Source organism: Tauraco erythrolophus, chromosome 21 (genome assembly GCF_009769465.1).
Source record: "Tauraco erythrolophus isolate bTauEry1 chromosome 21, bTauEry1.pri, whole genome shotgun sequence".
Taxonomy (NCBI): Eukaryota; Metazoa; Chordata; class Aves; order Musophagiformes; family Musophagidae; genus Tauraco; species Tauraco erythrolophus.
Window position 1 is genome coordinate 5,951,647 of NC_141485.1, and position 22,010 is coordinate 5,973,656.

Below are 22,010 nucleotides of genomic sequence, written 5' to 3' on the forward strand. Positions count from 1 at the left end.
CCTGGATGCTTGGAGCTGTGCAGCAAATGCCAAGCTGTGAGCTGCAGCCAGGGAACACATAATTAATGTGATTAGGAGCACACAGAGCTAGCATGCTCTGCTGACTGAAAAGCCCAGTAGCATAATTACTGTTTTCTGTACTAGCTCTATGTCTGAACAAATCTCAAAGCCTGGTTAGTTTTAGACTGCTGTGTAAACGTCAATAAAAATCCCAGAAGTGCCAGCTCACCAGCATTCTCAGGCACAGAAATGGTGAAAATATCACTGCATTTCCATGCCATTAACATCAGGCAAAGAAGTCTCCATTCTTCAGTCCAACCTTAGATTTTGTAATAAGGTAACATCTCCCCCAAGTGAATGCTTATTATGAAAGCTAATTAATTGCTTTCCAGTAATGAGAAGTCTTTGGTGTTCAAAGAAAGCAAAATTCACTACACAGGAATTAAACAGTGTTTATTGAAACAAAGCTCCCCCCGTTTAAAGACCTGTTTCTGATTACCATCATTACAAACAAAACCAAAGAAACTGAACATATAAACATACAAAACATGTATGGGCAAGAAACGTGTGCTAAACATCAGTGAAAAAATGCCTAGTATTAATTGAAGAGAAAACTAAAGCAATGCTTTGTAGTTGCCTAGATTTCCCTGGGGGATGGAGAGTCAATGCTTATCTGCCTTCCTCAGAAGAGACAATTTTGATTAATATCAGACCCATCTGACTCAGTCTATTAAACCCTGAAGGAAGGATATTCTTCAGATATAAGAGATATGTCTTTGATTAATAATTCTACCATATTGCCATTCCAAGCATTAACAACTGCATGGCACCTGTGGAAAGAGAAAGCCTTTGAATTCTATGGAAAGGAACTAACTTGTGCTAATAGGCCTGTTCTCCTTCGTCCATATCTGAAAGCTGTACGACAGTCTTCCTCCTACCCCCTGCTGAACAAGTCAAAGTGTTAAGGTTGTCACTACTTTCTTGCAAAGAAGACAACGGTTATATAACTCAACTTTACAGAGAGTAAGAAAGCAAAGTTACTCCAGACATGCCGAATGCTTTGTCTAAAGATCCTGGCAATCTGTCTAGAGACTCCTCTTTAGCACTGTCACAGCTTAACAGATCACAACAGTCGACAGTATTGTGGCCGTTCGAGTGCACTCGCAGCTACCAGGAGCTTATCGTCAGGAAAATGCATTAAATCACTTAGCCCACTACACTGGACTATCATGCACGGTGTAACTAATGCCAGACTGTCACACAGGGCAGGGAGAGTCCGTGTAGTATCATCTATTGAGTTTTTACTGGTAGTTTTAGCTTCAATCAGTCAGCAGCAGCCTCCTCACTGTAGCTGAGTGTTCCTCCTGATGCTTGCGATCAACCTCTTGCTGTATTCTCTGTAGTTCACAGGTTTGACTTCCACTGCTGTTGCCTTAATACGAGATTCATCCTGTGAAGGAGAAGTATGGCATGTTAAAGGAGAACACTCAGTACTCCAGGCACCTGGTTCTAAGCTCCTTGTGCTCCAGTAACTTACCACTCTTGGTACCAGGGTTAGCTGGGAGTGCAAACTTAACTCCCAGAGCAGCTTTGTTGTTTTCATTTGAAACAAGCCAGGCTTGAAGAACCTGAGAGGGCACAGTGTTAACGACAGCGGATCCCTCCTTCAGTGCTCAAGACTGACAGTATTTGTGCGAGCAACTATCTTTGGAAACTTCTCCCCATAACCAGAAGAGGAGGAAGCCACCTCCTATGGAGACGAGTCAAACTACAAAAGCCAAATGCTACATTATTTGCTTTTTGGGGGATACTTACGTTGTAAGTCTCCAGTTTTACTCGGATCCTGAACTCATAGGATCTGAAGTTTGCATTTTGGAACACTTCATCAAATGCCTGCTCGTTCTGTGAGAAGGACAAAGACAGATATCAGCTGCAGACGCTCCAGGCTTCTGGTAGTACCATGAACTTTCAGAAGAACAGATCATCTTTTGCTGATGCTGGCAAAACGGTGGACCTAACTGGATCATTTAGGCAGAGCTGAGTCTTCCATCAAATTTTAGATGCCAAAACCATAACTTAGAAGTTTTTTTAAGAGAAAGTTTAGTTGAAGGTTGAAACTTTTTAGCTACCTAAACAAAATCTTGTATAGTTGCACTGAGACTGCGACAAAGTGTACAGAATAAAAATAGTATAAAGCCACATGAGATTCTCTCATGCTGCTTAACTGGCTAATTCTGATGTTCTGCTATGGTCACAAACATTGACAGTTAACTATTTTCGTGTTAATTGTCTTATTAGGCATTCTGTTCCTCTGCTTAGCCATCAAGGCTGTACACATCCTTCACATCCTGACACAGACCTATTTAAGATGATGCTCTATAAAAAAGTGGATGCATGTTTTGAACATGCTTCTGTAACTATTAGAAGACTCTGTCATATTTATAACATAAGCTGCTTCTAATTACCATATGAACACCAAACATCATCATTTATAACAGACAATTTGTCACAACAGTAGAAAAGAAGCAGACAAGCTGTGGAGACTGTGGAAAAAGTTTATTTTTGTAAAAATTAGTTGTAAAAACCTTTGCTGACATTCCACGAAAAATCCTGCAGCCCCACAATGACACAGATAAGTAATTATTAATGCATTTATCTACCAGATGCACTTGACTTGATCAGTCACTCTAGCAGCAGACCGAGCATCTGATCTGGAACTGAACCCACCTCGGTTCCACTCATATTCCAAGTGTTACATCTGCTGTTTTTAAATGCATGCAGCACTATTTTACACTACACAGTGATTCTCCTACAGTTTAGAAAAGCACAACAAATGAAGGTGAACAAGAGCAGCTAGTTTCACAGACTGCAAAATTTAGGCATATCCTTCCTGAATACTAAAAACCCCTTCTTCTGACCATCGTATGGATTAGGAGATAAGAAAACTCACTTAATAAAGCATTTGGCTTCTGTTTCCAGCTCTGCCACAAACTATGCTAACCATTAGTGAGTAGAAAATGCTGTTGGCATAGCAGTCCGTGCTACCTTACGTTACCTCCTTCGGTAACAAGCACAGTGGAGAAGCAGATGAAAAACCACGCATGCATATCTATGCTTAGCGTGGTCACTGGCTGTAGGTGGACTCAATACATACTGTGAGCAGTGGAAAGACACCCACTGACTTCACAGGATACTGCATCAGGTCTTCAGAGAAAAACTACTGAGAAAAGCTTACTGAAAATGCATCAAGTACCATTTTTAAAGCCTCATAAAAGTGTCAAATCAAAAACAATTTCTCCCGGCACACAAAGCTTTCCTGCTCAAGGGCTCATTCCATATTATGTTCCATTTTCTATCCTCAGCCATTTCCATTAGGCAGCTCTTCAAAAGACATTACATGTTTGTACTGTTACATAGGATCTGCTTTCTCTCCTTCCCCACCCAGTTCTCTTCAGCATTAAAAGCGACTAAAAAAATTTTGTTTGAACTCTAGTAGATTAAGAACAACTGAAGTAAGAAAATATTGACAAGTTAAGAATGTCTGAAAATGGAAACGTAAAAGTGCAGGCACATCTAATTAGAATGCCCTAGCAATATATCTTCCTACAGAACAGAGGTGTCCGGCCTTCATAATATCACAAAAATGTTTAGCATCCAGCAGCACGAGCTTTGCATCACTTATCTTAGTGAGCCGAAGTACAGGATATTTCCAAAAATCATTCTTGTATGCAAGTTACAGGAAAACTAGCCCCGCTTAGCAGAAGCAGATGAAGTCTACAACAGTGTCTCAGGACAATCAGGACCACAGCTTCAACAATCCCTTCTGCTTTGTTTCCCTCCCACAGCCAAGCAATGGGTTAACCAACAACTGGTGTGTCTATGGAGCCCCAGTATCAACCAGCCTCAGCCTGGGAGCACAGCAACGCTCACGTGCAGTTCGAGAACTTATTACACTGTCCACATCATCATTTCAAAAAAACCCAACCCAAAACCACACAGATTTTATATAGTAGACAACTAAAAAAAAATAAATCAGGAAAGAAAGGAAAATGCCACAGAGAAGCATATACTGACAAAGGGACAAAAGTACTGTCAGTGTTTAATGGCTTACAACCTTAAAAACTGTTCTAATCTGTCAAAGAAAGATCACTTCAGCATCTCTGCCAATGACCTATTTTACAAGTCATGGTTTTCACATGACCCACAAGGTTTCTGATGACATTTGGTGGGGAAAAAAAAAGAGCCTTCAGAAGTGAGCTAACACACATTAGTCCAAAAGCTTCCTGCCTACTTAGAAAGAGACATACAAAGTGTTCTGGAACTTTTTGGTGTTGTAAACAAATTTTTGGAACACGTTAGGGATAATGTTGTCAGCACTCATGGCTAAAACAGTTTTTTTTTCAGATTCTTCCAATCTAGGTACAACGATAAAACAGTCTGTCCTTTCTATTGGAGTCAACACGGGTCAAAGCTGTCAGCCCTCCAAGGCTGCGGTACTATCGACAAGCGATCACGCTTTGTGACTTCTTATTTTAGGCTCCTTTCAACTCTCTGCCAACCTGCATTTCTTTGGAAATAGAGAAACCAAAACTTGATACGATATTCCAGCTGAGATGTATGCGCTGAATAAATCGGGAGGAATTCCTCCCATCTCTTACAGATGTCATGTCTGTTTATGCACCCAAGCACCGTTTCCTTTATTTTCTGACAGCTTGTTTTTACTAGCTAATGTTTATCTGCAATAGACTCCAGAATTGCGACTAGTGAGTCAACTCACACCCAGTTTGCACTGGTGCCTAGCTTTGTCTTCCACTTGTTTAGGTTCTGCATGCCTTTCATTACACTACTGCCATTACAAGATTGTTTTCACAGAATCACAGGAATGGTGATTGGAAGGTACTTCCCAAGCTCATCTAGTCCAGACCAGCAGTTTGAAGTGTGAGCAGTGCATATCCCTGGTCATGCCAGGCATAGCTTTGTCTGGCTACGTCTGGAAAACCTCCAAGGAGGAAGATTCTTCTTAGGGTAACCCATTCCAGTCACCCACTGCCCTCAGTGACAAACATTTTCCTAATGTCCCGTTAATTCCAAACCGGCAATTTGTTTTTTGGCTGGCACAACAGGGAAGAGTCTGGGTACATTAACTTTGAAATACTCTTCTAGCAGTTGTAGGTAGTCCTTTAGCCTCCTCTCCGTGACGCTAAGATACCTCAACTTCTCTTCATAATAATATGATCCAGGTCCCCAAACTGAGCACTGTACAATAACTTAAAATTTGAAGCTTTTCTTCTAGCATATTTGCAGTTCTTCTCAGCTTGTTTTTGTCACTAGAATTCTAGGTGCGCTGTCTATTCCTCCATGTAGTTCATGAATAAGTCAAAAATTAACAGCATCAGGTCAAGCATAAGGCTGAGCAGAACCACTCAATATATCTGGCCATTTCAACATCAATTTTTGTAAAATGCATAGCTAATTAGAAATTATATATTATTATATCTTAATATATAATATATATTATTATATATATCATATTATTATAGGGATTGACTGCACCCTCAGCAAGTTTGCTGACGACACCAAGCTGTGTGGTGTGGTGGACACGCTGGAGGGAAGGGATGCCATCCAGAGGCACCTTGACAGGCTGGAGAGATGGGCCTGTGAGAACCTCATGAACTTCAACAAGGCCAAGTGCAAGGTCCTGCATGTGGGTCGGGGCAATCCCAAGCACAACTACAGGCTGGGCAGAGAATGGATTGAGAGCAGCCCTGAGGAGAAGGACTTGGGAATGCTGGTGGATGAGAAGCTCACCATGAGCCAGCAATGTGCGCTGGCAGCCCAGAAAGCCAACTGTGTCCTGAGCTGCATCCAAAGCAGCGTGGGCAGCGGGTCGAGGGAGGGGATTCTGCCCCTCTGCTCTGCTCTCAAGAGACCCCACCTGGAATACTATGTTCAGCTCTGGAGTCCCCAACATAAGAAGGACATGGAGCTGCTGGAGCAGGTCCAGAGGAGGCCACGAAGATGATCAGAGGGCTGGAGCATCTCTCCTAAGGAGACAGGCTGAGAGAGTTGGGGCTGTTCAGCCTGAAGAACAGAAGGCTCTGGGGTGATCTTATTGCAGCCTTCCAGTACCTAAAGGGGGCCTACAGGAAAGCTGGAGAGGGACTTTTACAAGGGCATGTAGTGACAGGACAAGGGGCAACGGCTTTAAACTGAAAGAGGGGAGATTTCGACTAGATATAAGGAAGAAATTCTTCACTCTGAGGGTGGTGAGGCACTGGAACAGGTTGCCCAGAAAAGTTGTGTCTGCCCCATCCCTGGCAGTGTTCAAGGCCAGGTTGGATGAGGCTTTGGGCAACCTGATGTAGTGGAGGGTGTCCTTGCCCATGTCAGGGGGGTTGGAACTAGATGGTCTTTGAGGTCCCTTCCAACCCAAACCATTCTATGAGTCTATGTTTGAGGGAGAGGGGGAATCTGACTGTCCTACCGAACTCCCCTGGAAGTGCTGTTGGAGGTGGTGAGCATGCTAATGCTTAGCCTGGTAGGTCATTAAGTGTCATTTGTCTTTTATTGACATTTGGCAATAAATAATTACTGTACGCATTTAGTATGTACATGTCCTACCATTGGAGTCTTTTTGTGTGAGCTAAAGGTGTTTAAATAAAGTAGCCCAAGGAGGGAGGTGTATAAGGACATGAAAACTCTCTGCATTCCCTACAGTCCTGATCCTTGGATGTCCTGTTCATCCTATGTGAAACTGGAGCAGAGGGGTCTGGTCAGTCTTTGGGTCACTGCAGAGTCAGTATGCAGTCAAAATAAGCAACTGAACCCAGAAATGGTCTTCCCAGTCCTTGAGGTTAGACACAGCCTAGAGCAAAGAGTATCAGTATCATGCATTATCAGTCTCTCCACCCTGAAATCCTTCCTCCAATTGCTTGCTGGTGAAACTGTGCTTCACTCTCACAAATGGCAGGTAATTGCTCCTCTGCTGTGATGCGCAGGATTACGGTCTCAGCTACAGGAATGTTACGAGATACTTAACATGCATAGGATGTTTGATAATAACCTATTATTTTAGTATTATAATCTATAACATAATGTATTCTTTCAATATTATATGCTGGCTCTATAGACAGAGAAAAGAATGGCCACAATTTAGGAGTTATAGGAGGATGACAGGATCACCATTCTATGAGGCTTCCTCTCCAAAGAGGAAAAAAAGAAAAGAAAACTCCACCCTCTCCTCTAGAACCCGTCCTGATACTCGCTCTAGAACCAATAACCGATCTAGAACCCACCCCAGAACCAATAAGCGACCTAGAACACGAGCTAGAAAAAGCTCTAGATCCATAAACCGCTCTAGAACATGTTCTTGAACCAAGTAATAAGCTGGGCCGCAATCCAAAACAAAACGACTGTCTTGACCCAACAAGTGAGCTAGAAGTTTAAGACCATCTTCCTGAACATGAGATTGAGTACATAACGATCAGGAACCAGTAAGTAAATTGAATCCCAAACTAGTTACATTGTTATCAGGAACCAAACTGAACTCCAATCTAGAACCAACAAGTGACCTGGAACCCGCTCTAGAACCAACAAGTCATCTAGAGTGATCTGGAACCAATACGTGATCTAGAACGAGCAAGTGTCCTGGAATCTGCTCTAGAACCACAAGCCAAGCTGGAAGCCCTATCTAGAACCCTCTCGCTACCAAACCAACTCCACAATTCATCCCGGATCTTCGGAACAACTGCACCAACACCACCCTAGATGAAAACCAGACTCAAACACAGCTGGACCCAGACTCTAGGGCCCCAGATCAACAGCAAGCACATTGCTTTCTCCTTTTTGAGCAAAGGGATTGGGAAATAGGCACATGAATGCTGATATTGTCTGCCAGAAAAGTAAGCAGTGCCACCCCAACACTGATGGTAACTATTTCAACAGGAAATATCTACAGGCTGTGGAAAACTGGATAAAGGCAAAAGGTTCTATATCCCTCAGGTGAACAACTCCACCATGTATTTAGCTACATTTATAAATAATTAGAACCAACGTGACTTGGAGTTAGAATTCTAAGTCACTTTTGGTTTTTTTTTTTTTCATATTTTAGAGCAGGTTTTTCGTTTTATCCTCAAGACAAGGACTGGTAAAACTCTTGAGTCTCTAGTTTCCCAGAGTAGTTAGGAAAACATTGGTTTGGTTAGGCATTCTGCAATACTATCAGCCAGATCACCAGGGCGATTTAGAAGATTATCCTTAATTTTCCTTGGGAAGTTCAATGTTTCTATAAAAACTTTCGTTTAGTCATAAAATATGTTTATCCAGTTGCACTCTTGGGGCATTTTCATAAGCATTACAAATTCCACACTATACTGAGAAAAAAGTAACAGTATCAAAAAGTCTGACAGCATGAACAACGTATTCTTGATATTCAAACACCAGGAGATGATTTCACTTCATTAATTAGGGGGGGATTGCCAGGAAACATCAAAAACGTCTTTTGAACCCAAATCGATGTTTTTACCAAATAATGTTCCGTTAAATAAAAACATGCTAATGTCTCACACAGCTAAACACATTCAGAATTTTTCAGTTTCTACAAAGGATGCAGGTACAGTCATGAAATAACATCCTCAACAATGTGCTCAGTTTCAAGTACATTACAGAGCACAAAATCATGACAACAAAGCTTTTGTTTTGAAATTAATTCATATTTTTACTAAAGTCAGGCTTTTCAACCAAATTAATGAAATAGAATATTTTCTATTAGCTCTAGAATATTTTGTATTAGCTCTCTAAACATTTGTGTAATGTTTCTTTCTCTCTTCTCAATCACTTCATCCCATGCTTATATGGGGCTGGATAACTTTCCTCCTGGTATGTACTGCAGAACGTCCAAATTCACAGCAGACACCACAGAGTAATCAACACAGCAGCATGCACAAGAACATAAAAATGCCAGATACATTCCAAAGAATCTGTGCTTCCACTGACTGATAGTGCATGCCAGGGTGAATGCCAATAATTAGAAAGACTCAACTTCTGCAAAATATCAATGCTGCATTGGTATGAAAATGCAACAAACTAAAGAAGCTTCTAGGACAGAAATCAATTCTTAGTGGCATTAAACCACAGTTGTCTAAAAAAAAACCAAACAAACAAAAAAAAAAAAAACCCACAACAACAAAAAAACACCTCATGTGCCATATACACATAAAATCAGTATCCAAATCCAGCTCCTTTTTTATTTTATAAAAGAATCAATAGGCACAAAATGGCCTTTCCAGCTAGGACGGAGTGCCGAATCCTTGAGGATTGCCTTCTGAGGATTCCTTTGTAAGCCTCAACACAAGAGATGTGGTGCTGCTAAAGGCAAGTCAAGAGCTACACTGAGAGCTCAACAGAAGGTGCTAAAAGTTAGACACCACAAAAAGCTTTCCTAATCTGTTCACAGTTTAAAACTGAGAGGATGAAGAAAGTGAGTTTAAGCACATTATGGTCTCTTCCATTCATCTTAATTCTTTCTCTGGGACTTGGCCTCTTTTAGATTTTGGAGCCTGTGAATATTTGCAGGGAATGCTTTTGGTGAGGCAATTAAAGTTTTTCAGATTAAAAAGTGAAAAAGTATCAGCCATTTCAGGTGACTCAGTTTACCACATTTTAGGCTAGAGCATTCATTTCTTTCAAACAAAATTAAGCTCTGGAGTCCCCAACATAAGAAGGACATGGAGCTGCTGGAGCAGGTCCAGAGGAGGCCACGAAGATGATCCGAGGGCTGGAGCACCTCTCCTATGGAGACAGGCTCAGAGAGTTGGGGCTGTTCAGCCTGAAGAACAGAAGGCTCTGGGGTGATCTTATAGCAGCCTTCCAGTACCTAAAGGGGGCCTACAGGAAAGCTGGAGAGGGACTTTTTACAAGGGCGTGTAGTGACAGGACAAGGGGCAATGGCTTTAAACTGAAAGAGGGGAGATTTCAATGAGATCTAAGGAAGAAATTTTTCACTCTGAGGGTGGTGAGGCACTGGAACAGGTTGCCCAGAGAAGCTGTGACTGCCCCATCCCTCAAAGTGTTCAAGGCCAGGTTGGATGGGGCTTTGAGCATCATGGTGTAGTGGAGGGTGTCCTTGCCCATAGCAGGGGAGTTGGAACTAGATGATCTTTGAGGTCCCTTCCAACCCAAACCATTCTATGATTCTAAACGAGGCAAATCTCTGTTCTCCAGGCAGATGGCCTGAGGAAAATAATCATGAGGAGAGTAAACAAGTCCTTGCCAAGAACTTCACACTAGGGAGAAGCAATGGATTTGTGAACTTGTAAAAGATACTTAAGTCCAACATCTGGAGAACAATCTTGGGTTGCCAGGACCTTAAAAGCTGGCCTATCACTTAGAGGATGGGCAAGATCAAATTCTTGCCAAACGAAGCAGAATATCCCTTTCTTTCATATGGCACTTTTGTATTTGTTTTAATAATGCTGTTGATTTCCACAGTGCAGCAACTACATGAACGTAACCCACTGCCTTTGCCATCTCTGCTGACTCAGGAGTGATGTACATGCATGCACAGGGATGAGATCATGCCCTCTGATGGATCAGCACTGATGTTCCACACATACCTTACACCTTTCTCCAAGTTGCCTTTAAAGTCAACATTACAAGAATATTTCCTTACCAGGAGGATCAAAAAAAACCCAAAACATTTGAGGGCAGCCCAACAACAAGATGTGTAAAGCATAGTTCAACTTCTAGACATTTACTAAAAATACAATAAGCTAATTGACTGACCTTTTCCTTCAGTTCTCCCAGGAAAGCTGCGTTATGCCCAAGAATGAATTCTGCTGTCTCTTGGAAACAAGTCACCCACTGATACTCTAGACAGTCTGCAATGGTCACCTAAAAAAAAAAAAATTAACTTAATCCAGTTGCCAATTCCTCAAGGAAGACAGAAGACAGTACAAAAGGAAGATTTATTTCACAGCTAAAGAGAGTTTTAAATTTCCAGTAACTATCAAAGCCCTATGCACCATAGGTACTTTCCATCATCGAGTGTAGAAGGTAGTAACTTACTACCTTTTTTTTTTTTTGAGCTCCATAGAATGTCACAGTAACTTAATGCAAGTTAATATTGACAGTATATTGTGCCACAGGAAAAGGCCAACAAGATCACTGGTGGATATTCAGCTCTGTTCTGCTGTCACTGATGAGCTGTGAGCAAGAACAGGTAACCCAGAACCTAACAACCAAGGGGGACACCAGCAAAACGCAACCTGCATTTACTTTGCACATGCCTGAGTAATTGAGCATAAACACATGGAATACTATGTTATGAGGAAACTATCAAAATATTCCAGCAGAAGACAGAGCAGTGACAAGATCAAGTACAAGCCTCACATGCATTTCCTGGCTGCTTTGACAATTAGAAATGGGAAAATAGGAGACACGCTGTTCTGAAGGCCCAGATTGTGACCTCAGCGTCCCCTTTATATTCTACGAGAATGATTCTGCTATGTAAAGCAGTTCATGCATTCCTAGAAGTTATCTGCTAGGAATTATTCAGAAGCAGTTTGTGTTTTAGTGAGACTGCAGGGATAGTTCCCCTCTCTGCATGCCCACCTGGCACAGCATTTCGAAGCAGCAGACACGACGATAGCTTATAATGTAAAACAGAAGAAGGTTCAACGCTTATGGTGTAAGCGGGCATCACAATAATAATCCTCAGACAACTTTCTGAAGCAGGCTCCATTAAAGCATGAGACAGAACAATACCTACCAAAAAAATGTACTAAATATAGGCAGCAGCTGTAAAAGTGCAATTACTGCTCTCCAGAAATGCCATTTTACTTCAGTTTATCTTCACTACTGAAGAGGCGTGGGCCATCTGTACTCTGCACTGCATAGTACACTTGGAAACCAGAATCAACTGAGCTAGCATCAACTTTTTGGCAAAGAGAAAAGCTTTTAATTGGAGCACTAGGAAAACAAACTGCTAATCAGCTCAGTGAAACATCCCTCACTCAGGTACACCATACAAGCAATTTAAATATCCTCTAACCCACAGGCACCAGAGGGACAAACAGCACTCCAACACCCCATTCTCTCCCAAGATTCCTGTTTGGACCGTACAAGGCAAACGGTGACAAACACTCTCCTCTAATCCATTCCCTTACCAGAAGCAGCAGGCGGTAGGTGAAGTTGGGGAACTCACGGTCACACTTTTCGCAGCGATACAGGCCGTTCTGCAGGTCTATCACTTTCTTATTGCAATTCTGAGAGGGACATGCCTGGTACATGCAGTTCTCTTTGCGCAGATGTACAATCGTGGCCACACAACTGAAATAATCCGCCTAGGAGAGTGAGTGTGCAACATCAGCCTCCAAATACTCAGTATTTTCCAATTCTAAATTAACTACAAAGCAAGGCACCCATACTTGGATATTTAGGATTAGAAAGCTTAACAGCTATGGATTATTGGGAAACTGTAAATCAACCCCTCTGTTGCAATCATTTTCAGGCTTCCATTATGTTAAATAAAGCCCCTACAGCAAGATTATTTTGTGTTTCCATTGCAGGAAACTCCAATTGCTAGGTTTTCTTTAGATAAAGCATATTTGCTTCTCTATTGTGTCTGTTCAAATCTCCACTTTTTCACAGGATTAAGATTCTGCACTTTCCTGTGCTTCTTTTGGGAGCCAATACAAAAACCAGAAAGACTACTGTGTAGTATTACAGATAAGCATTTGATTAAACTATAGCCTACAGAACAAAATACCCACTCACCATACTAAAATAATCATCCTAATGGTTTAAGACCACGGTCAAGTCTTTTAACAGATAAACAGAGGTTGCTTAAGAAGCATGTGCAAAAAAAATCTCACAGAAAATAGCTGAATTTCAAGTAAAGTTCTTTTCCTTAGACAGAAGTTCTTGTGTACCCCAAATGGCTCAGCACTTCAGTTTGAAAAAATAAAAAAGAAAAAAAATAAGTCACGCAGCAGAATAAGCCTAGAGAGGTTACTGGACTGGAATGCCAGAGATCTGAGTTTTATTCCTAGCTTTTCTACTGACCAAGCATGCACCCTTGAAAACCACTTCCTCCTAATGCTCCTCTTTCTCCTAGAACACTGTGTGCTATTTATATAAACATCTTTGGGGTGAACTCCCCCCCTGCCCCTATTTATATGAGACTTAGAATTTGCTTGCAAACACAATATCATTTTGCAATATCAGCAACAAGCTTGAATTTCTTTGGAAAAAAAGTTATTTAATAGCATAAATTCTGACAGAGTAAGCGCATACTGCTCTACTTCAACAAGCAGAACGCCTGCATAAGGTCTAGCTTTTTATTTTCCCCCCAAAACACAAGGCTTATACTCAGTGGCCACGCTTTACCTTATCTCCATGTCCCAAGTTCTCAGCTTTGGCTTCAAACAAAGTTTTCCAGTTGGTATTCACCCCAGATATTGGCCCACCCCTCACATCAGAGATGGAGGCACATTCCAGAAGCTGCCCCTCAGAGTCAAACCTGGAACCACAAAGATGCACTTCTATTTTTGGGCAGCTGACCATACGGACTTATCAAAAGCTTACGTTTAGTTTCATGTACTTAATACATGAGGGATTTTTTATCAATGATTGCAAAGGAAACAATTACAGTAATTTGTGTATATTGCAAACAAAAATAGCATTTCAGAATAAGTTAATAGTCCGACTTAATTAGCAGAGCATTTTATAAACCCACAAAAGGAGGACAGCTTTGTTCTATATAACTGCAATTTGTTTGCCAGCTAGTGGTCAAACCACGCACTGCATGCTTCTTAAAGGCAGTCAGATAACAAGATTTAAGGGCATCAAGATATTTCCATAATTAAAATTAAATTACATGGTACCATTATCTTTGCAACCGCTTTGAAAGGAAAAGCAAATAGCATTGAACAGATTAGGCTTCCTCTGTTAAAATAAGAAAGCACTGCTTTTTAGCAGAAGGTACTGCCTTTCTGGTGTTTTTTCGTTATTTGAGAAACACACCAAGACTCAAAAACCAAACTTCAATCAAAGTGTGACAGAAATAGCTAAGATCCACAATCAATTTGATCTTCAACAACCCTCTGAAGTATGGAAGAACCACAGCTTGATGACGAATGGAGAATGCCATTACATTTCATCCATGTTTGTGTGATTTAACTAGAACCTGAAAACCCAGGATTCACAAATGTGATGCTGTCAGCACTTAACCCTAGTCATACATACACCACATCACACCATGTTAGTGGTTACAGCAGATGATTTAGCAACTACCTACAGCAGAAGCAACAAACCACAAAGAAATCGCTTTGTTTTCCTGACAACAATAAAAATGTTATTTTACTATCTGAAAAAATATCTGATAAGGAATAGACACTGGAAAAAGTCAACATAGTTCCTCTAGTCCATACTAAGAGCTGCATATCAGATTCCACACAATGGAAAAAGCCTGTGAAAAAAATATTGGTCCCTCAGATAACGTCTCAGAACGTGGAGCTGGTCAAGTGTGATTTCATGCTGCCTTCCAAGGCTTTGGGTCAGCATACACTACTCCTATTTCAATTTTGCAAGGTCTGTCATGGAATTATAAGTTTCTGAATTGAAAAAACTTAAAAAGGACAGTCTTTTAGGCTCTAGTGCTTTCAAGGAAGAGAAGTTTCTATAACTCTGGAACCCACATCCTCTGCTACCTTTCTCCAGTACTACACGAGTTGCTCAAGTACAGAGAAACAGAATAAAACAAACACTCTGCAGCAGGCTGAAATCAACCGACACAAACACACAGTCATACCATCCTCGGAGCTTAAAAGCCTCTGGGCTGTCGGGGTTGATGACAACTGTACTCGAGGACAGGACAGACAGGCTTCTGCCACCAAAATCAGAGACTCGGGCTCCTTTGATGGCTACCACAGGTTGTCTAGAACCATCAAACTGTTCAGCCTGCATGTGTGAAAAAAACAAAACATGAGTAAGACACTAGAGGAAAGGTACTGAACTTAGGGTCATAACACACAGACCATGACAAAAGACCAAATCTGAATCAAACTGTCTTAACTGTATTTAGAAGGTAAAATTTTAAATGATACCACTAGGAGTTTCAGAAAAGGCAGCTAACAATTAAAGCTGTAATCCTCATTTCCCAAGGAATCAGAGAACCCTTAAATCACACCTTAAGTCATACCACTGGTTTGGAAAAAAAAGGATTGGTCCCCTTCATTAGGAGTTTTACACAAGGATTTTAAAAAGGGATATGGGTTACCGGAATGGAGGTTTCTCCAAACAGAAGAAATCATTTGGTCAGATTAGACACTTCGGGAGATGAAACAACTCACTTGGCTTGATTGAGCTGATCATGTCTACTCTACTATAACTTAAAAAGCAGAAGTGTAGGTATGGTGATCAAGTGCTTTTTCTTGACTTCCCATTTTCTGGTTTTAATTTTATAAAGCTGCTTTAATGCTGTTCAATTGCCTTCAGTTTGTTGTCTGAGTAAAGTCTGACACTAACAAAGAACCTCTTGGCATGAGAGAGGGTTTAAAAGGTATAGATTTTTCTGGACCCCACACCACTTAGCAAGCAAGGAGAGGATCATGTGCTTAAAGATTACAAATGAGCTGGAGTTAGTAGTATTCACTATATCCATGAGATGCAAAAAGAACACAAAACATATCCCAGCAGTTAGGGCAATGACTGTTATAAAGATGGAGATTCTAACCCCAACTGTGCCAGCTGCAAGCTGTAGGTCACTTCCCCTCAATGCTTGTTGTCTCTTTTCTATAAGCAAGCAAACAGATTTAACTTTGTTAAACACACACCCTGATCTCTGTTGGAAGCGTTATGTCAGAAATTGATTACCAGTAGCCTCTCCCATAACAACCTGGTTCAACCTCAAAACTTTGTGATGCTGAACATCAGTTTACTTCGTTTATATCAGCAGATGGTTAATGGTGTTTAGCTACCTATAATATCAGTGCACTTGATCATTTAGCCGTAAAGCATCACTGTCAAGCTGGCAGGATCACTCCCATTTTATAGACTGGGACATAAATCCTTAAGTACCTACAACACTGCTTGAAAACAAAGTAGCCCGTTAAAAGGATAAAGAAGCAGTTTGCCCCAACTACTCAAACTTCCGATTCCAAGGCGGCTCTGATGCTTTAAACTCCTAGTCTGAGATACAGGCTCTCAGCCCCCTAGTTAGGCAGCAATTTATGCAGGGCAACATATATCCCACCCTACAAATAAAACTCATCTCAAACAAGACAGCCATAGCCCACCGGGCTTTTCCATAATCAAACTGCAATTCGTGTTCTTTCCTAAATAGAAGCCTGTTATCTTCAGTCTTTGGGCTTGAGACACAGTGTCTGCAGTTGTTCAGAACACATTAGTCAGATCATGTCATCAGTTTGTCAGAGAAAGGTTAACAAATCACACCTGAATGAGACCAGACAGTCTTTCACCTTCTTTCTGCCCCTGATCCTCAAACACTCAGGACTTTGTCTCAGTGGTATGCCCATCCCAGATGACAACAGCACACTCATTTCGTCATCCTATAGAAAGGAATTTTTGCTTAGGAACAGGTAAGGGAGCACACACCTCGTTTCCCCATAGGGTAGCTGTCACCAGTTTCCCTGATGTATCCATCAGATGCACGTTCCTCTTCGATACCTCCCTGTTGTTAGCTTTCACTGTAATTTTAGTGACATCATCATAGCTCTTACAAATTCCGATTACATCTGAAAAACGGGCACAATTTAAGAGTTACTCAGGGGTCACAATTGGGGAATATAACATCACAAGCAAAGAATTCAAACCAAGTGCCAGATTTTTACCTTGTATCCTAGCTCCCTATTCAAATCAAATCTGATATGGAAATTAAGTGTATTATGGTAGGAATACTCCACTACAGAATTTTCAGTGCTTTAATTTTGTTGACGAATTCATTAAGATATTCATGAATGCAAGCCCCACCACATTAGCAAGATCAAGGCATTGTACTATCTTTTCCCATCTCGTTCTGTCAAAGGACTTCAGCCTTGATCCCGTAACACACACTTGCTGTTTAAGCACAAGTCTCTCAGGAAAAGGGTTTCAGAGTGACTGTAACACAAAAAAGCAGCTGGCTAGTGCCTTCACTGTAGCCCCACGACCATAAGCTGCAACTTAAACAAGTGTGCACATTTGGGTAGTAAGAGCTAAAGCAATCCCCTTTGCATTCCCTAAAAAAAAAAAAAAAATTTTTACTATTACAGATCTACCTTTAAAATTCCTAGCTGAATGCCTCTGAATCACAGGCATCTTGTGCCTGTGAAACCTGAGAAGCCTCGCCCCCACCCGAGCCTCTGATTTTTCCGGAGTACTCTGCCCAACAAATTACAGAAAAACAAACCTCCGATACTTCACAAAGCAAGCCAAAACAGTCATGCAACTTGGACTTGGATGCAATGAATTATGCTAAAATCACTACAGAGATAATTAGACAGTGAAAGAAAGCAAGACCATAGAAGGTATGAAATGCACATGTGCTGAGCAAGGACATTTTTCCTTCAGCCCTTTTCTGTGAAAAACAATGATCACAGTACAATAAACAAATATCATTTACTGTCTTTAGTTTGAAGCACAAGTTTGAAGAAAAATCATTATATATTGGTAGCAGAACAGGGCAAAGACATGTTGACAGGAGAACTGCCTAAAGTATTTTTAAATGGCAGCCATCACTGAACAACTTCATTTAAGAGATCACAACACTTGAAGCACTGTATGCTCACTACCTCCCCAGTATTTAGGACGCAAAAGTAAAACTTCAAAGCTTTAGAGCTTGCCATTTTGCTACTCAGACTGACCAACAAGTGAGTCTTTGGGTGTGTTCTCCAAGTCCGAGATGGATACAAAGTCAAACTGAACAGATGGAAGGTGCTGGGCATCATCACAGGGCACAACTGAAGTCTCATTAGTGAATGTCATCTCATAGTCATTCTTAATAGTTGTATATTGCTTGTTAGCAGTCTTCAAATTGCCTTTGGTAAAATAATATACCTGCAGGAGAAAGCAATGAAACAGAGGGTATTATAAATAAGCAGACAGAGAAAACAGATTGCGTTCACCGTTAAAAATCCTTGCTATGCTGAAGTTCCTCTTTCTAGCTCATGTCAGTCTACGAAAGCACAATGCTACCATACCTTGTTCAATTCAATCAGTGGAAAGAACTTGTCTGCTTGATCATTGAATGCAGTAGCTCTAATTTCTCCCTGCAGAAAAATAGGAGAGCTGGTCAGAACTGAAATTCAGCATGAAAAAAAATAAAAAGAAATCTTTGCAATGTTAAGTGGCATCAGTTCTACAGACACGGCGTGGCCTGCCAGGCTAGCTCCAGGCATGTGAGAAACAAACAACATTCTCCTCACATTTGTAGTTACAGCTAAACCAACAGATTCTACACCTGACCATCAAATCTCATATTCAGGTCTCATTACTATATGCAGAGCTTCAGAATGAAATGCTTAAAAACTACACATAGCACATACACACCTCTGAGAATGTACTCTTAAAACTGGCATTAATTGCCATCACATACAAAAAAAAAAATAATTCAAACAGCTCATGCAGCTCCACAAGTTAGCACACAGTATATTGTGATATCTCCCACTCATACATGATAGCAAGTCTTTCGGTAATAATTAGTAACAATTATAAACTCACTGAATTTTTTTTTTTTTTTTAATTGAATACTGACTGTATGCAGAGAAAACAAATGGCTGATGACAACATGCTACATTATTAACCTCACATTTTATACTAAACATAATCTAGCAGAATCTTGTTTGTTTTCGCGACAGAAGGCTGTAATTTGATAAGAGGTTTGACAAACCCCAAGTTTAGTCAGATTAACCAGATACAGTTCCCCAAACAAACCACAGATGAAATTTCCTAGTATTACAACAATTTGTACTCCGATTTCCTCGTGAAAATGAAAGCTTATAACTTGGTGGCAATGCTCCTCACTCCTTGTTTTGTAACGTGTATCTAGGCAAGGATGAGAGCTCATTCTCAATCTACAGGAAAACACTAAAAACCTAAGTCAGTTTCCATAAAGAACTATATTTTGAAGCTGCAAAAATTTAGTCACACACTATAGACTTTGATGAAAAATAATCAGTAATGCTATACATTTAAGACTTCATTCTGGATAAAAACTGAGTCGTTGATGCTCAATTTAATGAATACAAGAACACAAGCTTCAGTTGTAATAAAAAAAACATTTCCTATAATACACTTTATTTCCTCTATTCTGTCTTTATGAAGGGTTCATCAGCATCTGGCATACATTATCTTTTTCTCAACGTATGACACTTACGCTTTCATCAACTAGCTCTATAGAAAAGAGCTTTCCTTCACCGCGGGAGTTGCTCCACGTGCGGATCTGGCCTTTTTGGGTAACACGAGCACAAATGGTCCACCTGAAATCGTGCAAGAGATCACTGTTCTGTTGTGGGTTTTTTTGGTGGTTTTTTTTTTTTAAAAGAAGAGATTGAATCGACAAACCTCTGGAACTGGAATGTCACTATTAAAAGCCAGAATCTTTCCACTGCACCTCAGCAACTCTACCTGCTTTTCTGCTGCTTTCTATTTTAATGGCCTACACCATTAAACGGCAGAAAGTTGTAGAGAAAGCAACAAAGCCAGCCATAAAGCATCTAGTATGATAATAGTAGCGAACAATCCTTCTGCAGAGAAGCAGACCTCAAATCTTTCACTCTTCTAGGGTACATTTCTCATACAGCCTGTTCTGAAAAGCCATGCTAGAACTCAAGAGCTCAATTATAGGATTCACATTTAACTTGGGTAATCAAATCAGTTTGCATAACTTAAAAATGTCATTCACGAAATAATTACATCCTCATGCTTTTCAAGAGAACAGTAGCCGAAGTGAATAGCTTACTGAGCTGTTTTGTCATTAAGTTACCAAAAAGAAGGTTGCTTTCAGAAAAAAAAAGAGAAGTCAATTGATTTTCAACTAAAATATTAAAAGCCTATGAAGCTCAGCAGGGTAACTTCACCAAGACAATGCAAAGGCAAATCTCAGATTGTCAGAGTGTTGATGAAATTAAAAAAAAAAAAAAAGGCACAAAAACTCCCAAACCTCCACCCCCCTAAAAATAAACAAACCCAAAAACCACAAATGAGAAACAAAAACCAAACCAAAACCTGTACAGCTGTTTTTGTGGAGGGATTTTTGCTTGTTTTTTTGGGGATGGTTTTGTTGTTAATGTTGGTTCTGTTTATTTGAAGTTAACCAATAAACTCAAAAGCACTCTAAGAATGATTTAATGGAGATTCATACACGAGAGAGCAAAAAGCAGCTATTGTTCCTCCATGCCCGTGACCTTGAGTAATAACCTGGCAAACCACGAGAACTCACTTAGATTGGTACGGGTTCAAGCTGGTAATCGGCACTACTTTGGCCTGCGATCCCCCTGGTGTCTTCACTGAGCTGGGAGCGCTCGCTTTCCCAAACTGGTTTGAGGGAGCATGGTACTTCGGAGCAGCAGGACCTTCCAAAAAAACCACAACAAAGCATAAAGAATTCCAGCCTTGCAGACAAAAGCCAGGTTAAACCCAACTCACGCTGCAAGGTCAGGCAGAAGTTCTCCCACCGCGCTGTGGGGAGCTGCATAGAAGGCAAAGTTACACTTAGCACTGGGTGGGCACTTAAAGCTCCACTCACTGTGCCACGTGGGCACCACAGAGTGGCTGCAAGTTTGTTCAATCACTTCTGCTCTTGGTCATAAGTATTTTCTAGGCTGCAAACAGCCACAGAAGACAGACACATTCAGACCTTTAGAGCACTGACACTGGTAGTGGAGATGTGTCCAGAGTCAACCACTTCAACGCAGTCTAAGTGGGAAACAGCTAGTTAGCAGCAAGCTCTCCAAAACATGGCACATCAAGCTTTAGATCTACACCATTTTGGGGGGGACAACCAAGGGAACTTATGATCAGCTTTAAGTACAGGAAGAGCTTGTTTTCTGCTGCAATAAGCAAGCGTCAACATTTCAAAATACTTTTCAAATGCAGGGGTAAAGAATATAGACAGGTTAAAGAAGTACCAAGAGTTAGGGCTGACAGCTTTCTTTTTTGCTTAAAAAAAAGTCTACAGGCTGACATTTAAATTGACTGCCTTTTTCAGTACCTCATTATTTAAAGTCTTGATCAAAAACCTGCATTTACAGATGTACTATCAAATAATTTCAGTCTCGTGCCACCTAAACTATTTGGCCTCAACATCTCAGCATCAGTAACACACCTGTTGGCCAGCTCCAAACTGCAGCCTACGTAGGTACCCACAGAGCACTGCTTCAAGAATGTAAAATTGCATCAGACTAGATGTTCAGTTTACACTGCTTCAAAGTTGTTTCCTTTTTTTCTTTTTCCCCTTGGAGAAGAGGAGGGAAGGGAGATAGATTTTTTTTTTTTTCCCCCCTTTTAAAAAATTTATTATTAACCCCAAGCTTACAGTAGTCTCTTGAGAATTCACCTTGTCAAGCTACAGGTTAGCCTTTAATGGAGTGTTTCTTGTGCAACACCATTATAGAGGGATCTCTTAAATTTAAGCTCTAATTTTGCACTGGAAACAAGAATTCCTGCTCAGGATTACTCTTACCTGCTGCTGACAAATTGTCATTTTGTTGCTGTGGTTTGCTGGGTGCTGGGTTTGTTGCTGGAGCTGAAGAACGTTGCTGCCCTTGCCCTGGTAATCAAATGGAAAGAAACCACGTCGTACAGTAGGGAGCACAGTAATTAAAACCACCCTTAAGTCTTTTTAGGAAATAGAACTTGTGTGAAAAAAATAATTTAAAGCACAGAGAACACACGCTAAAATTCAGGTGTTAAGACACAGCAGCAGCAAGCTCTCTGTTGAACAATATCACCATGGAGGAATTTCAGTCAGATCTCTTTCCTCAAGCAACTGCTTTCTACTTCGAAAGAATTCA

General features: G+C 40.8%; 1 protein-coding gene across 1 annotated transcript in view; it reads right to left on the reverse strand.

Annotated features, from left to right (window-relative positions):
• Positions 1-457: 457 nt before the first annotated feature.
• RPA1 (replication protein A1) overlaps positions 458-22,010 on the reverse strand; it is a 28,238-nt gene continuing 6,685 nt past the window's right edge. The window contains exons 6-17 of the mRNA XM_086624532.1: positions 21,680-21,766; positions 20,438-20,570; positions 19,373-19,475; positions 18,198-18,266; positions 17,862-18,054; positions 16,615-16,754; positions 14,810-14,958; positions 13,387-13,519; positions 12,165-12,341; positions 10,783-10,890; positions 1,816-1,902; positions 458-1,450 (exon numbers count right to left, since the gene is read on the reverse strand). Of these exons, the coding sequence (XP_086480658.1) occupies positions 1,343-1,450; positions 1,816-1,902; positions 10,783-10,890; positions 12,165-12,341; positions 13,387-13,519; positions 14,810-14,958; positions 16,615-16,754; positions 17,862-18,054; positions 18,198-18,266; positions 19,373-19,475; positions 20,438-20,570; positions 21,680-21,766 (1,487 nt within the window). The 3' untranslated portion in view covers positions 458-1,342. The remainder of the gene's footprint in view (positions 1,451-1,815; positions 1,903-10,782; positions 10,891-12,164; positions 12,342-13,386; positions 13,520-14,809; positions 14,959-16,614; positions 16,755-17,861; positions 18,055-18,197; positions 18,267-19,372; positions 19,476-20,437; positions 20,571-21,679; positions 21,767-22,010) is intronic.